General features: G+C 34.8%; 1 protein-coding gene across 2 annotated transcripts; it reads right to left on the bottom strand.

The window, feature by feature from the left end:
* Positions 1–3,506: 3,506 nt before the first annotated feature.
* LOC108326241 (ADP-ribosylation factor GTPase-activating protein AGD7) lies at positions 3,507–7,507 on the bottom strand. Of its 2 annotated transcripts, XM_017559620.2 has the most exons (4): positions 6,615–7,507; positions 6,439–6,528; positions 4,282–4,885; positions 3,507–3,834 (listed from the first exon to the last, which is right to left on the bottom strand). In XM_017559620.2, exons 1-3 carry the CDS (start codon positions 7,374–7,376, stop codon positions 4,283–4,285), a joined length of 1,455 nt encoding a protein of 484 aa, XP_017415109.1. In that variant the 5' UTR covers positions 7,377–7,507; the 3' UTR covers positions 3,507–3,834; position 4,282. The 2 variants fall into 2 exon arrangements, with proteins under 2 accessions (XP_017415109.1, XP_017415110.1); XM_017559621.2 differs by lacking the exon at positions 3,507–3,834 and having other exon boundaries at positions 4,095–4,885.
* Between the last annotated feature and the right edge of the window lie 10,177 nt (positions 7,508–17,684).

Genomic DNA, 17,684 nt, shown 5'->3' on the forward strand with positions numbered 1-17,684 from the left:
ATATATTTATTAAAATTAAAAGTAAAATTTTTTATAAAATTAAAGGTGTAGGATAATGATGAGATGTCAGAAGGTTAAAAATAGAATTTTTGGATGTGCAGGATGAGATATATTGGAGGTGTAGGATGAAACACTCAAAACTTATAAGGATGGTGAATGTTTCACTTCAAATTGTTGTAAATAGTGAGCATGGTTCTAAAAGCCCAACATGTTATATGCGGTCGAAATCTAGGACAGCGAACAGAAACATAATTTTTATTGAGAGACATTATTATAATTTATTTTAAAAAACTTTAGAAAAACCATAAGATAAGAATGTGGTATGCAAGATTAGATTTTTAGTCTAGATTTATAGAAAAGGTATTAATATCTATTGTGTGTTTGTCTTAAAACATTATTCTTAATTAAATATATATTTATTTATTTCAAAAATAAGAATAAAAGGTTGCACAAAAGAACTAAAAATATTTTTTGAAAATTTTGGACTATCAAGTATTACCTTGTTGTTACATATCTTTATACAAAAGGGAAAATTAAGGACATCATAGTTCTAGAATCGAACTTTTTCTTTGAAAATGCTGATATTTTTAATTTTGAAAATATATTTATTTCTTTGGTATTTTGAAATTGAAAAACAAATGTCTAAGTACTAAGATGATCGAGTATTAATACTTTTATTTGGGATGTTAAATTATGTGAGCAATCACACAAACATCCAATCAAAAAACATATTTTTGAATTATTATGAAAAAAATGAGATATTGAGTACTAGAATGATGTAAACGGTTACACAAATATTTATAAAACCTAGGAAAATTAGATATCTAGAAGATGTAGCAGTCATGCGAGTCGTTATTTAAAATAAGAAAAGAAAATTATTATAGAAGTGAAGGGTAGCATAGTTGGTTAAAGCTCCTTATTATGGATTAGTGGTCATGTGTGATTATTGTCGTGTGCATAATATATGTGTTAAAGTATGAATGTGTTGTTGTGTTTGTTTAACTATAATTATAAGTATTTCTCTTAAGTATGATCATAGGAAAACATAAGAAGAAATCTTTATTTTTGTACATTTTTTGGGATGAAAATTGTTTTTGGTGGGATGAGAGATTCTAGAAATTTTAATAATTATGAAAAATATAAAAATGTGGTTAACTATTTAAAATAAAAGATAAAATAGGTTGTTATTTTTATTTAAAGAGTTTGTTTCAAACAGCTCTTCCTACACTAATATTTCATTTGATGTTGTTTGTTAAACTTCAAAACTTGGGTTGCTTAAACAATCTACTCTCTAAACGATTTTTGTCTCAACATAAACAATTGTTTAGGATTAGATCCAGGAATGGCTAAATGCGTCTAGTTGTGTTGACTAAGAAACCAAGAGTGGTGTTAATACTCGTAAACAAGAGTGGTGAGAATACTCGGTGAGATCCAGGAGAGACAAAATTTGTGTAATCTTAGAAAAGATTAATGGAATCCCTTAAAAGTTCTTAAGAGAGAACTTGACGTAGTTCATAGTGAGTAAACTAGTATAAAAATTTGTGGTTTATCGCTTTCCTACTCAAAACATTTTTCGTTTACTTATCTTAGAAAACCCAGCGTCTAAACGTTTTATAATAGTTATACATTTTCCTTACAAGTTATTAGATGGTGTTTTGTGAAAGAATTTCAAAAATACTATTCATCCCTCTAGTGTTTTTCCTATATGTTCATAAAAACTATTAAATGAAACATCATAAATTTTGATAATTCATAACAAATAAATATCAAACATACTAAATATTAATACAGTTATCTGGTGTAATAACTATACTAACATAAAATATGTATAAGATCACTGAAAAACTATACAAGTTTTTTCATAAGATAAGGAACTACTACACAAACATCAAACTAGAATGCAAAAGAGGCGCTCAACAATGCTATGCTACCTTTCAATGCTCAACGCCATATCAAAAAACAAACACTTCAAATTTGTGATTTGCGAAACCAAAGACCTGTTCAGATGATAAAATTGGTGTTCCTGACTGCTTTGTTCAAAAACAAAACTTGCTCAAATGGTTAAATTCTTAGTTTCCTCAATCACCACAGCCTAAACACAACCAACATTTAGTTCAAGTAATGAGACATACCATACAACTCAGCACTACAAGAAATCAAGTTCAATATACTAAATTCAATAAAAAATATTTAACTCATGTACACTAAAGTATCTCTTACCTAACAAATGACCAAAAAGCTCTAAGAGTCCCAGGACTGCTTCACATGCACAAAAAACTTAATTTGCTCCTATAAATGACGAAAACATGATCAAGACACACCATTAAAACCACTAATTAACAAATAATCTTATGAAAAACTCAGGTTTCACATGCAAACTAAAATCGTTTACATGCATAAAAAACACAAAATCCTAAAAAAATAAAAATCTAACTTATTCTTTTACTACTAAATTGAATATTTGATCTTATTAAAAAGTTTCGATCTTTAAATAAATAACATATAATTAAAATATTTTAAAAAAAGATAAAAATTATAAAACAAATTTAAAAGAAATATATGATTTTAAATAATAATACTCATTATATAAATTCTATTTGTATTTTAAATTTTTAATATTAAAACAACCGATTCTCATATTTTAAAACATCATATCAGTTTTAAGAGAGATTCTTTAAATTCTTAACATCAAACACTATTTTTTTAAAACGTAAACTTCAAACATCTGTTTGATGTAAAAACTACTTTTAAAAAAAATGCAAATATTCTTGTTACTGAAAAACAGAGTATTTACATTTTTACTATATTAAAACAATCTTATTTTAAAGATGTATACACTTTTAAAATTGTATATAATTTTAATATCAAAATTATTAAAATAATACAATAATACAATATAAAAAATATATATAACTTTGTAAAAATTATGTAAGTTTTATATTTAAAAATTTATTATTTTGCAATAAAAATTTTGTTTAATTAATTAGTTAGTTAAATAAAAAATATTTTTTTATCTAATAAAGGATAGAAGTGTCTAAATGACATCGAAGAAAGTTCCTCCATATTTTAATGACGTAATAAAGACGTGGACCTTTGTTTCCATTTATAAGAGAAAATGAGTTCAATTTATTAAAAAATAATTCATAACTATATAACTAAAATCAACTTGTAATTGATATATTCTTCGTTCCTTTGTATCCTTTAATTTCCTTTGAAAACCAAATTAAAAATAAAATGTTTTTATTTTTCTCATCGTATGTAAAAGATAAAAAAAAATGCTTTAACACAAGTTATTGTTATGATTACCAATTTGTTTTTACCATTGCATAAATAATGATGAATCCCTTCCACCAAACACTGTTCTGATAAACAAAAATTGAGGTTAAAGAGCAAAAAGTGAAAACAAAAAGAATACCTTAATTCATCATTGGATAATAAAACAGGCGAGGGAAGGGCATTCAATATGGAGGAAATAAAATTATAAGTAGTGAAAAATTAACAGGCTATAAATCAAAACATTTCTGAAATTTCCTTGTCACAATCATGTTTAATCACACTTCGCAAGTAACAGTGCTCTTTAAGAATTGACACTTAGGCGATTAGCCCTTTCTTTTGGATTCTAAATCTCCAACTTAGTCTCCCAAAAAATTATATATGAAAAAAATTACAAAGGGGGGAAGGGTACGTGAAAGAAAGGGGAAAATAGAGTTGCTAAAAATATAATAACCTTCATTGCGCGGCACCCCAGTTTGGCCGGTGCCTGCGACCAATAAGAAACTACAATCTCTCGTCAAGGAAGGAACAATCATGAAACTGGTACAAGTCCAATTAACCCTGGTCAAGAAGGATACCAAATTATAATCTGTTTCAAATTATATACTTTAAATCGGTGGTAAATAAACGTAAAATTAAAACAATAATAAAAACACGACAAAACTGCTAATTATAATTTCAATGTAAGCATGCTAAGCGTGTCCCCTCCTTTCCACAATTCACATAAACAAGTAGCATTCGTTAGAAGTTTACGAAGTTCAGTACAAATCTGGGTTACGAGGGACGATTGTTCAACAACCAAGTGAGGAGATGGTAGAATCTGAGCAATTCAGAAATATCTCAAGTACTCAAGAATCGTTCACAGACAATTGTAAGGGGTATTAAGAATCAGTTTGAGAAAAAGGTTAGGATTAAGTCAACACATTTCTAGGTAACTATAAGCCATGAAAAAAAGAGAGTGAAAATTTCCCATGTCTACTGAGAGATAATGAAGCCTAATGTACAGACCTTAGAGAAAGCCTCCCTCTGTCCAAGTGCCATCTGATTTTCCATTATGACCAAGACCTTTCTTATTAGACGCACCTTGGTACAAACTATCAAATCCATCATCTTTGGCATTATCCCAGCCAGCCCAATCATCATTATTATGAGGAGCTGATCCTTTAGCTGGTTCTTGCTTCCTAGAATCTGTTTGTTCCCAATCATCCCAAGAGCTTGAGTTGTAGGTGCTAGACTGCCCACCTGATGAATAGGGAGTTGATCCTTTAGCTGGTTCTTGCTTCCTGCTACCTTGGTGATCCCAATCATCCAAAGAGCTTGAGCTATAAGTTTTATATTGCCCTGATGAAGATTGTTCTCTTCCAGGAGCAGAATTCGAGCCTTTGTTCTGTTGGTTAAAATCCTGATAATAACCATTTCTATCACTCTCATTTCGTTGCCAGTTATCAGTCTTCCAGTTCGTATCATCTTTAGTGTACTCCTCGATCTTCTGGGAGGCAATGGCCATAACTCCTTTCATTATGCCCCAAGTCCTCTGTCCAATCTCTGATGTCTTCTGAGTGACAACAGTGACAGTTTCATTAACCTTGTGATCATAACCACCTTCCTTGACCTGAAACAAATAGTATAAAGACTTATTGGGGCTAAAAAAAAATGGAAAAAAAAACTTGCATGGTTTTATCTAAAGCAAGAAACATTGACCTTTTATTTAATAGTTTACACATTTTCATACAGGTAAAGAAACTATAAAATGAGCTGATAGGAATGTGTACATTTCCTTGGCCGAACAGAACCAATAGATGAATGATCATGAGCCCTAAAATAGGAGTTCAAGAAATTTCTTTACAGAGCTGTATGCATTTACATTAGTGATTTAAAGTTTCTCGAAACAGCAATGCAATTCAATTGTCCGTCTATTATTTCCAAAAACTTACACATCCACATATAATATAACAAATCTGATACTCAATAAAAAACCGACAAACATTTCAAACAGTAAATGGACCCACAATCAAGGTTCCCATGTGCCCATTTGGTTAAAACTTGAGTAGAATAGATACTAATGAAATTGATTGGGAACTGAAAAAGAGACACATGCATAAATTAACCTAATCCACAAATTGTTGTTGGAACATTTTTTTTTGTTAGAAAGTAGGAAAAATGATAGCCCACATCCTCAAGAACGCAGTTGTGAACAAGTGACAGTCAGATATGCTAGCAGTCAACTGAGGCACAAAACTTGCCAAGTGAAATTAAGCTTCTGAGTATGACACGTCATATGTAGCCTATTGCCAATAATTTCCATATAAGGTAGCAAAATGATGTCTTGAGCAGTTACATCCCAATAACTAATACAAAAAAATGTGGGCTGCCTTTTGACGAGTATGATCATAGTTTAAGACACTTATGTGACTGGAATACAAAATTTACTGTCCGTACTTCAGTCATATTTATATGCCCCAAGGAAATAATATCCTTTCAACTGGGGCGAGAGGATAGAACAACATAATGCCATGATGAACATGACAACATGAAGGGAGAATTTAGTAATTCCACAAACGTGCATGAATATCTATTTTAAAATCATTTTGGACATTTACCAGTTTTCATCCATCTCATATAACACTATCAACATCATTTGGCAATCTCAGCCGCCCAATTATTATTTGCAATCCTCAGAAACGAGGCCAAAATGAAAGCACCAAAATTACATGAAAAATATTTTATTATTCATGCTGCTCATACACCAAGATGAACTTTTCAATTAATAAGAACAATACCAACTATATACACAAAGAAAAGACAATCATTTATGTCTCAGTTCTTTGTTTAGTTATTCGTACAGGTCAAGAGGATAAAAGGGGTGCCTTTTGTTTAAAATAGACTACGTTTAACTTCGGAAGAAGTAACACATCGAAGCAATGCATGGTTGGATCATCTTCAACATAAGTTCCAAATAAACAAACATATTTGTTGGTCGGGTTTTAGAGTTTCTGAGACCATTATTGTGGCAGCATTTGCCACAATTTCCGGCAATATCAAGGGTTGCATGGTATAGGCGACCAAACTGCAACCGTAATTTAGAACATTCACTTCGTGATAGAAAAAAAAAATCTTCATTGGCAAGAATCATACAATGCAATGCAGAGAGACGAAGCAGAATACCTTTGAAGTGATCTCCTTCGTGCCCGCCTGAACAACATTAGCCGCAGACTGAGCAGCAGAGGCAGCAACCAAAGATAATTTCCCAATACCCTACAATTAAATACTACCTCATTAAATAACATGAACCAATTTCTCAAAACAAACTAAAACCGGGGAGTTAAATCAATTCAATTCACCTGCGAAACGACAGATAAATAATCGTTTTGAGCATCGTTCCTCCGCTGAGGCGGCGGACTGGACCCGAACCCTACGTACTTCCCTCCCTGCGACGGCGGAAGCCCCTCGGGCCGCGAATCGTTCTCCGCCATCTTCCTCGCGAAGAAGCTTTCCTTGTTCGCCGCCGAGGCCTCAAGCTGCGACCGCGTGATGTCCTCCGTCGACCTAGACCTCGCCGGCACACCCGCGCCGTTCAAGCTCCTGAAGTCCCCAGTTGACCTGCTCCGGATGTCCGCCGAACTCCCCCCGTTGTCCCAATCGTCCCATCCTCCCTCATTAGCTCTTCGCGTCTGCGTCTGCGTCAGCGGCGGCTTCCCCTTGCCTGCTGCGAGGTTTTCCTTCACTACCGGCGGATCGCGCCAGGGACGACCGTCGGCGATGGCCTGGATCCGATCGCGGTAGACGGCGGCGGCGTTGGTGTTGTATTTAGTAACGATGTCTGTCTCCTTGGGGATGGAGTACTGAGCGAGGAAGGCGTTGAGCTTATCGTTGCCGCCAGCTTCCATTTTCTTGATCTGGACTTCGGACCAGGAGTCCATGGTGACAGATCGGACGAAGGAGATGTGAACGCCCAAGCCACGGTGCTTGCCGGAGCACTCCAAACACATGAAGACGCCGTACGAGACGGAGGCCCACTGCGGGTTCTTCTGGGTGCAGTCAACGCAGATCTTGTTCGCCGTCTGTGATTGGAGGTCCCGCAGCCGCCGCGACGCCGCCGCCATCGAAATTGGATCTGAAGAAGAGAAAACCTAACGCGGAGAGCGTTTAGGGTTAGAGAGAATGGATGAATAAAGTGAATAGCACCGGTAAAGCGTAGAGTTGGTGAATTGACTCGGTGACTGGTGCCAGCGCCAACATATGTTTATCCCACTAATCATGGTTTACTTAACTACAATTTTTTACTTAATCTTAAATACCACTTTTTTATTTTACAACTAAAGATACTCTTTTAGAATATAATTATTTTCATTTCCATATTCATCGTAATTAAGAATGCATTTGGCTATAAGACAAAAGAGGTATTGTCTTATTTTGCTTTAATTAATTAAAAAAATATACTATACTTGGGAAAATATCTTTTATTTGATTGATTTGAACGGATAAAAAAAATATATTATAATATTTAAGTTATGTAAATTAAATTACTTTGATATCTTTTTTGTCTTTAATGATTTGATGGTATTATTTATATTTTTTTTCTAATAAAAATGGTGCCGTTTATTTATTGGTTTTAAACTAATTAGAGAATAATGCATGTTCCATTTTTTATTTCATTTCATTGAAGTTATTTTTCTCGATGTGGATCAGACTTTAGGATTGCGAAGAGAGTTTTACCTGCAAAGTAGTTGCTATAAAAACCTGGAATGTATGTAGTTTTACCTAATATAATCCTTGTGTGATAGGGAGAATCAGAGCTACATTTTAGTGTTATTAATACGTGTAACAAACTACATTTGTCTTTTATCTCTTTTTAGAAATGTAAATATAACTTTTAAATACTCTGATATTGTATCATTTTAATTAAAATTAATATTTATATGCGACAATTAACTATAATCTTAAATATTTTCTTAATTTTAAAGATCTCATAAATTAATTTTAGAAATAAAGATATAATTTATTTCCTATAATTTTTATAATTCATTATAGATTTTTGATAATTTAATTCTTATAATTTTAAAGAATTTAAAAGGCTAAAATAATATAGTTTATATAGTTTTAAATAATTCAAAAGGAACTAATTTTGTTCAAACCATTTAAACAATTTACTTTTATTGTCTAAACTATATTTTTAAACAATTTTAAATATTTACTCACCATAGTAAAATGGCTTCATTAATATAAGTTTAACATTTTTAAAATTAAGAAAATAATTTACTTTAATTTTTTTCAATATTTTAATGAACAAATAAACACCAAATCAAAGACATTAATATATTACCTGCGGTTGAAATCACTAAAATTAACCATACATTCAATTTTAATAACAAAATGATTTAAACACTATTCAATTTTAATGACAAAATAAGGATGATTTAAACACTACCCAAATTTTAACGCAGATTTGTATATTTGATAATATTTTAACAGTAATTTTGAGAGAACTAGAGGGAATGAATTTTTTTGTTTATACAGGGAGAAGACTCACTTTCAAAAAATTCTTTGACACTCAAATCAGTAAAAGAATTTAAGATATTTATAAATATAATGAGTATGAGTAATTGTGAAATGTATGAAATGAGTATTCTTTGAGGAATACTATGTGTTTTTATATGATTAACATGCATAATAGACTTATGTTCCTATTAGAATAATACTTATTTTATGAGTATAATAATAGTATAATAAATAATAAAGGAATGGTAAATAGTAATTAACACACTAAACTGTCTAGATTAATTATAATATGTGAATATGATCTAAATAAGCATAGATTTGGACTACGCAAATGAAGAGGCTTAAAGTGTCTTATTGAGGTGTCTTTTAATATGTTTATTGGGTTGGATAGGAACATAAGTCACCCTAGTCATGTGAATTTGGTTTGGTGATGATGTCTGATCTTTTGGTCGGGTCTTAGCCAACCTGTATAGTTTGCAGGTGGATTGACCCTGCAACCAAGCTTTACAGGTGGATTGTTCCTCTAGTTGAGTTGTGCAGGTGGATTGGCCCTATAGCTAAGTTGTTTATATGGATTGGCCATCTAGCCGAGATGTGTAGGTAGATTGACCCTCTAGTCGAATTGTGTAGGTGGATTGTTCCTTTGGTCGAGCTTTGTAAGTTGACCCTTTGAGCGAGCTCATCGAAAGTTATGTAAGAAGAGTCTTCCAACTTTTGTTGTGGACTTTAGTATAACTTTATACTAGGTTGTCGTCTTAGGCATGCTCAGTTAGGTGATGTCGACTTTAGCAGTTTTTGCTTAGTGCTGCCAACCTCAACCAATGCTTAAATGCTATTGATTTTAGGTGAGCTTCGTTTTTATGAGGCCAACTTTAGGCATGCTTATCTTTTGATGTGGTCAACTTTTATGGGTGCTACCAGTTTAGGCAGATTTTGATGAGTTGATGATGATTTTAACTTGTTTCTATACTGTTATTTCACTTTAGGCAATCTTCCATGCTTTAAATCCTCTCAACGCTTGTCCTCGCATTTCTTATCTTTTCTTTTTTGAATTTGTCTCTTGTCAAAGGAAGTAAAGGTGATCGAGGTGAAGGCTAGGTGGGGCATCTTGGTCGGCATGTGTACTAAGGTTGGTGAGAGCTAACAAACAAAGGTAGAGTTCCAATTGTGTCGTTCAAGTTTGCCAACCTTGAGTTTTGATTGAAGTTGTGGGAAAACACTAGAAGGGGGTGTTAACTCATTGGCAAGTATATCAAATCGTTTAAGTAATATAAAATGGTAAGACCAAGTATCGTTTCCCAAGAGACTCGTGTAATACTTGTTAATTGCACTATTAACAACTCATATAAACTCAAAAACAACATATCAATTGATAAACAAGTGCAAAGAAGATAAAATTTCACAAATAATTACAAGGTTGGACTTTAGTCATTGGAGACACTTGAATATGGAATAGACTAGGAATGATATGAAATGGCATTGTTAAGGTTAGTTTTCACCGATTCACTCTTGTGTATAGCAAATTTCATCTTCTCTCCATCAATTTACTAAAATCAATCCACAAAAACATTGTAGCCCTAATTCCTTCGGTGAAAGAGCCTAACTTTTTCCTATTAAACTCCAATCCCTTAGAAAATCTAACAAGCAAAAGTCGCATTAAAGAGCTAAGATCTTAAGACAACATGTGAATCATCTTCCATCCCTAAAATCAATGAACCACAAGGACTCTTATTTCAGTTCTAGGTTCCATCTTACGTCCTCATAACCCATGAAACCCCAAAATCATGTCATGAACATTCCTATTACATACAAGCTTTAAGATTGGAGACAAGAGTACTAGCAATTGATAGAAAAAACATATATAAATACGAATCAATCATCCATTACACAAGAATTCATAGGCTACAACAGTCCCTAACAAGATGAATATGGTTCCACTTTCATGGAGAACCCTAGAGCTTACAAACATAGTGGATAGAAGAAGAAGGAGACCCAAAGGAAGAGAAGGAGATGTTCCCACAAGCTCCTCGCGGCCTCCATGAGCTCTAACAGTGAAATCGCACTTCCAAAGAACCAAAGACCTAAACCCCATCACGTTTTAGGGTAAAATAAGCTTAATCTGCCACATTAGCAAAAGTGGTGCTCAACGCCCTAGATGGGGCGCCCAGGCGTCAACTGTGCGAATTGAATAGCGCTCAACGTCCTGGATAGGATGTCTGGGCACGAGATTTTTGAAGCAAAATGGCGCTCAGCGCCCCTAGAGGGGCGCCCAAGCAAAATGCCACATTGGATCGAGATTCTTGCATCATTACTTCTTTCTCCCATTTTTTGCAGATTTGCTTGATCTTGTGGCTGGTTTAGCTTTATACATTGGTGGAGGTTCTTCCAAGCACAATATTAGCTACAAAATAAGGGGATTAGTGATGAATTTATACCATTGTAGTCCAAAATATAAAAAAACACTAAAACAAGTTAAAATAGGGGATTTAAGCAATTAATAAGCTAAAAGGGAGCTGATTTTGTCTCTAAAATGAACCTCAAATAATGGTAAGAATTACCGTTATCAAACTACTCCAAACTTAGAACTTTGCTTGTCCTTAAGCAAAATGTAACTTGGCCTAGACAAAACAGCCCTACTACAATGGTCTGACAACTCAAGAAAACAGTTTCAATTAACAAAAGTAAATCAATCATGCTTCTCATCGTAGAAAGACCAATCAAGAGATAATGAGGCCTTAGCAAAACAAGCTTCAACTATGGTGCTCACAGAACAAAGATTACAAGACAGATGCAAATGCTTTATAAGGGATCAACAAACATGGTAAAATATTTTCCTTAAATGCATGGAATATTTCCTCACAAAAGAAAGTGTTTCACTCAAGCTGACTAGTGTATAAAGATGTGTGTCTTTCACTCTATTATCTCAATGTCACACAAATCAATTTTGTCCTTTGTTTCAACCAACATAAACACATTCACATGCAAATTAACATCACAAGAACTTTCATGACTTGTATTGTAATTGGACAAAGAAAAAAATTTTGTTTTTCTAAATACAAAGCACCTTGAGCTAAAAGAGCATACAAATCAAAACATAATAACATAAATATCTCTTTCTGTTTCAAATCAAATATAATCAATTTCTAACTCTTTTTCGGCTTTCATTAATTGAACTCTTTATTATCATTCCTACTACTACTATTATTATTATTAATTATTATTATTAATTATTATAGATAGAGTTTTAAATTTAAAAAAAAATCCAAAGTCATTTGATAATTGTATTTTTCATCCCTCGTTTTAGGAGGGAGAATACCACATCTTTTCCTGAAATAATATCCTTATCTATTCATAAATTCCTTGAGAGAAACAAACACATATCATTCTTATTTACTCTCTCAAATAGTAAATACCCTAAAAAAAACAAAAGTCTTAAAGAATTTTTCTCTTGAATCCTCCCAAAGTTCTTGAATGTGGTTAAGGTAAACAAATTTGTGAAAATAAAGTTTGTATAATTCAAAAAATGACCATCATAACATCATTCCCAAACATAACATATAGGATCATAAACAAGAGTATTATTATCAAATACTCAATTTTACACCCATCAATCTTAAATAACGTACTTATTCAACACTATTTAATATTCTTTTACTTTGAGATTTTATTAACTTAAAAATAAAAATATTTTTAACATATGAACATCTCTTTACCCTCAATGACTTAGCCGCTAAACTTTACTGTAAAAGGACACAAAACTGAGAACTTAGAAAATATTCCTTGGGATCTTGTTAAAGGAGCATTGCTCCTTCGGATAATAACAATAGCAATTTATTAACCTCTTTTTCTGTTTTGCGTGTGTCGGTTGATGTTGAGCTCGTTTCTCTGTTAATTAAACGTGTCTTGGACCACTAAATCGTGGGTGAGCACTTGCCTGACCAATTCAATTGCCTGACCATCTAAATTTTCTCACCACAGACACAAATTCAATATATAAATTTATACACACAACTATACCACAAATATATAATTATTTTAATTTAATAAAATAGATTTCTTATACAATTAATGAATGGTGTACTAAATAATGCAAATTATATCCGTGTAATTGAATATGTTTTTTTTATACATAAATAGAAGGAATAAAGATTATAACAACAACTTTTTAATAGGTTATTTTATTATTGGATCATGTTTAACTAGAAATATGCCGACATGTCATTGGTGTCATTAGTATTGGCTTTAGTCACAACAAATCCACAACGAGATATACAATAATAAAATACAGATGGATAACTCTTTTATACAATATAATCTATAAATTTTGATGGTGTTTCACTCTTTTCACACTTGAAAGTTTCATACAATTAATGACTTATAAAACAATCACTGTCATATTCCTTTCTTGTACTATTATTTAACCTACAAAATTTACAATTTTTTTCTAATCAATAAATACGTTAACAACTTTACAAAAGAAATAAGAAAGAAAAAGATATCAAAGAAATAAGAAAGAAAAAGATGCACTAATTTATAATTAGAATCGATAGGTTTAGAAATCAAATAATTAAAACATATTTATGCGAAGACATATTGAGGTTGAAAGAGGTCTTTTTTGCATTTTTTTAAAGGTTTATGCCAAAAGAGAACTCACTGAATAGTAGATATATATATATATATCCTTAGCTTTTTATTAAAAAATATATAAACACTGGGTGATTTCTTCATATGTTACCTGCCAAAAGTGAAGTCGGAAAATACTAATTTAGGAAGAGAGAGACAAATAATGCTGAGAAAAGTTGAAATGCTGAGCTAAATGTTCTTTATTTTTCTGAAAAAGTTGCAGTTTGTTAAATTATTTGGTATGGCCATGTGAACCACCGATCAATCTAATCTCATCATTTGCCACTGCGGAATCACCTCTGTCTCAATTACTTTCTTCCTGCCTCCACTGCATTAAACTGCACCAGTCATATGGTTTTCTATGATTGGTTGTTGGGCTTACATTACTGAACAAATATATATATATATATATATATATATATATATATATATATATATATATATATATATATATATATATATATATATATATATCACGTGAACTTATGGAATAATCATAATTGGTACTACCGAGTACATCGACTGAATGTGCTTGAGTTATTACTGTGAGTAGGTTAGACCGATCGGCTAAGGACGATGGAAATGTTATTACTGAGGTTAGACCGATCGGACACGCAGGAGCGATGGAAGCTAATCATTCCCGGTCGGACACTAGAATAATACTCGTGAATTCTCCAGCCGTTTGTTGGAGACAACCTTTGAATGTCAATGAATGCATAATTAATGATGTAACGGTCACTATGGAGCAGTTAAGGTTGACATTGATCGTCATTAAGAGGTAAATTATTGAATGATATTCCTTGAAACCCTATAAATAACAATTGATTAAGAAGGTAAACTCTCTTATTTCTGATTTTGACTAGACTTGCGGAGATAATTTCTGACTTGAGTGTCGGAGTGTTTCCTGCAGGTCACCCCCATTTTGGCATTGAGAGAGGAAGATCCAGGAGGTAAGACCGGAGTAAGGAGGACCGATCGGCGAAGGCAGAGCATTCCCGAGCGGAAGCAGCAGGCGGTTTCCTCGTCCCATTCCAGCAGAAACATTTTGGCGGCCACCGTGGAACCAAGCGGCATCCCCTTTTGGCCACTAAAAGCCAGATGAGCACTCGGTCTCGACATTACCACTTCACATCAACACCAACAAAACAAAAGCTACACAACATGGATTATTATCTCCACATGAAATATCATCGAGATAAGTATTTTTGAAATATGAATATTTGATAAAAATTTATAATTTTTATAAAGATAAATCACGTAGCGGACACCACTTTTCCAAAGATCTACAGATCTGAAAATTGTATAAATTGTTTTGATTGATTGTTATATTGGCATTCCATTCTCCAAAGGAGAATCCGCAAAGTGTATCCCACTTAAAATGATTTTTTCACTACTAGGCTATTATAAGCTAACTCTTTCGTCTTAGCAGAGGAAATTTTCTCATGTTGTTTTTGTGTCTTCATAACATGTTGAAGTTCAGGACTCACAATTTGCAAAGAGTAAAGAACGCCAATTGATTATTGGCCAGAAGTCGTATGCACAACCACACTGATAACAAAATCCATCATCAAAAAGACGAAGTCGTCCGCATTCACAACGACCACCGCACTCAGTTTTGTTCAAACATACTTGTTAATTATTTTCTATAAAATCATCATAAATTTATCTTATTCTGGGATTGAATAATTTAATATCTTAAATGATTATATTAGAAAGCGAAAGCTTTATTCATGGAAAAGAATCCATTAACGCACCATATCAGTGCAGTCCATATCCTCTTGGTTAACGATAGATACAGGTCTCAGAACAAACGGAACATCCTCGATTTCTGTGCACTTTTCTTGATAAGGAGGAAAGTAAATGCCCAGCGGAAAATCAAGCCCTTTTCCACTTCATTTTTCGAGACGTGTGGCGCACTCTTTCGGCATCGTCAGAGCTAATTCCGCTTTTCAATCAACAGTAGCCAGAACCGTTACGCTGTGCTCGAAGTCGCCCGCAGCGCCACCTCATCGCCTTCGCCGGCAAGGGCTACCGAAAAAACTTAATGGCCATCATCGTTGTGTTGTTACAGCGGCAATCGGAAAGCTTTGGGTTGCGTCTTCAACCGCGCCGGTGCCGACGTCGAGGTCATGGGCAGGTCTGACTGATCGGTTGCTTGAGCAAGCTCGTCGACGGAAAACTCGTCGGTTGCATGATGGACTCTCACACGAGAGATCGCCCTATCATTCTCCTCTTCGGGAAGATCGCCCCTTCTGCTACCAAAACCGAGCGGTTCTATCTTCTTGATGATGACCACCGCATGACCGGTTTCAACATCATCGGTGATGCTCACCATCAATGAAACTATCGCCCCGTCACCAGCATCCTCACCTTCGATGGCTCGTTCGTGTCTTCTTGGACGGCTAAGAGAATACGCTCATCAAAACCTTCAATCTAATCTTACCCACCGGCGACCCATCGCCATTACAATGCACTTTCATCTGAGATACAACACTGATCTACCACCACGGAACTACTTATCCGGTAATTGTGTGTCCTCCACGAGCGACTCGTACATGCTTCATCCGTCGCAGCGTCCGTGCACTCAAGGAAAGCGTCGACAAGTCTCATCACGAGCTCCACAACAGTCGCTGGACGCGATGACGAAGTGCCCGAGATCCTTGTCGCACACGTCCTTCACTTCACCGAATGCAGAGATATTGCCACTATTTTCAACATCAGTAATTTTCAAATCAACATGATTTCATTTTTATGATATCTTCAAACGGCCACTCGATTTTAAGAGTTTCTCTAGTTTTATTACTTGTGGAATTTTCAGCTGGACATCTCAACTCTTATTTAGCTAGCGACTCCAGCTAGCGACTCTCCGAGCAGTGATAATTCATATGGTCGTCATCAACATCTTCTATTGTTTTTTTGGTGCAGGTCACAGGATTCAAGTTCTCTTGTTACATCCCGAAAATTCAAATTTAAGTTATGGCTCGGATACAGCGACGACCAAATGGACATTAAAGCCAATCACTACCTAACAGCAGCGATCAAATGGATATTTTTATATATTTTTGCAGGTCACAAGATTCTAAAGCAGTTACATCTAGATCGAACTTGCTCAGTCGACTGGCCTAAACTCAAAATAGCTTAATTTTATCAGCTATATTTTTCTGACCGTTCAAAATTCTAGTGTTGTTTTTCTTCGGTGCAAATGACAGGACTCTGTATACAAAGTACTTGGCCAACTTTGAGCAACCGATCGGCAGGGAACATTTTTCAACTCGGTGAGGCAGACTCTTCGTGAGCTCTCACCTTGGTCTTAGGGCACGCTCCTAGTGAACTCCTAAGACCTAAACCGAGCGGGTGAGACAGATTTCTTTCGTGAACTCTCACCTTGGTCTTAGGGCACGCTCCTAGTGAACTCCTAAGACCTAAACCGAGCGGGTGAGACAGATTTCTTTCGTGAACTCTCACCTTGGTCTTAGGGCACGCTCCTAGTAAACTCCTAAGACCTAAACCGAGAGGGTGAGACAAATTTCTTTTGTGAACTCTCTCCTTGGTCTTAGGGTACGCTCCTAGTGAACTCCTAAGACCTAAACCGAGCGGGTGAGGCAGATTTCTTTTGTGAATTCTCACCTTGGTCTTAGGGCACGCTCCTAGTGAACTCCTAAGACCTAAACCGAGCGGGTGAGGCAGATTTCTTTCGTGAACTCTCACCTTGGTCTTAGGGCACGCTCCAAGTGAACTCCTAAGACCTAAACTGAGCGGGTGAGGCAGACTTCTTTCGTGAACTCTCACCTTGGTCTTAGGGCACGCTCCAAGTGAACTCCTAAGACCTAAACTGAGCGGGTGAGGCAGACTTCTTTCGTGAACTCTCACCTTGGTCTTAGGGCACTCTCCTAGTGAACTTCTAAGACCTAAACCGAGCGGGTGAGGCAGATTTCTTTCGTGAACTCTCACCTTGGTCTTAGGGCACGCTCCTAGTGAACTCCTAAGACCTAAACCGAGCGGGTGAGGCAGATTTCTTTCGTGAACTCTCACCTTGGTCTTAGGGCACGCTCCTAGTGAACTCCTAAGACCTAAATCGAGCGGGTGAGGCAGATTTCTTTCGTGAACTCTCACCTTCGTCCTAGGGCACGCTCCTAGTGAACTCCTAAGACCTAAACCGAGCAGGTGAGGCAGATGTCTTTCGTGAACTCTCACCTTGGTCTTAGGGCATGCTCCTAGTGAGCTCCTAAGACCTAAACCGAGCGCTAATAAAGGTCCATTGTTGAAGAGTTGACAAATCAAGCGTGAAA

Source organism: Vigna angularis, chromosome 3 (genome assembly GCF_016808095.1).
Source record: "Vigna angularis cultivar LongXiaoDou No.4 chromosome 3, ASM1680809v1, whole genome shotgun sequence".
Lineage (NCBI taxonomy): Eukaryota > Viridiplantae > Streptophyta > Magnoliopsida > Fabales > Fabaceae > Vigna > Vigna angularis.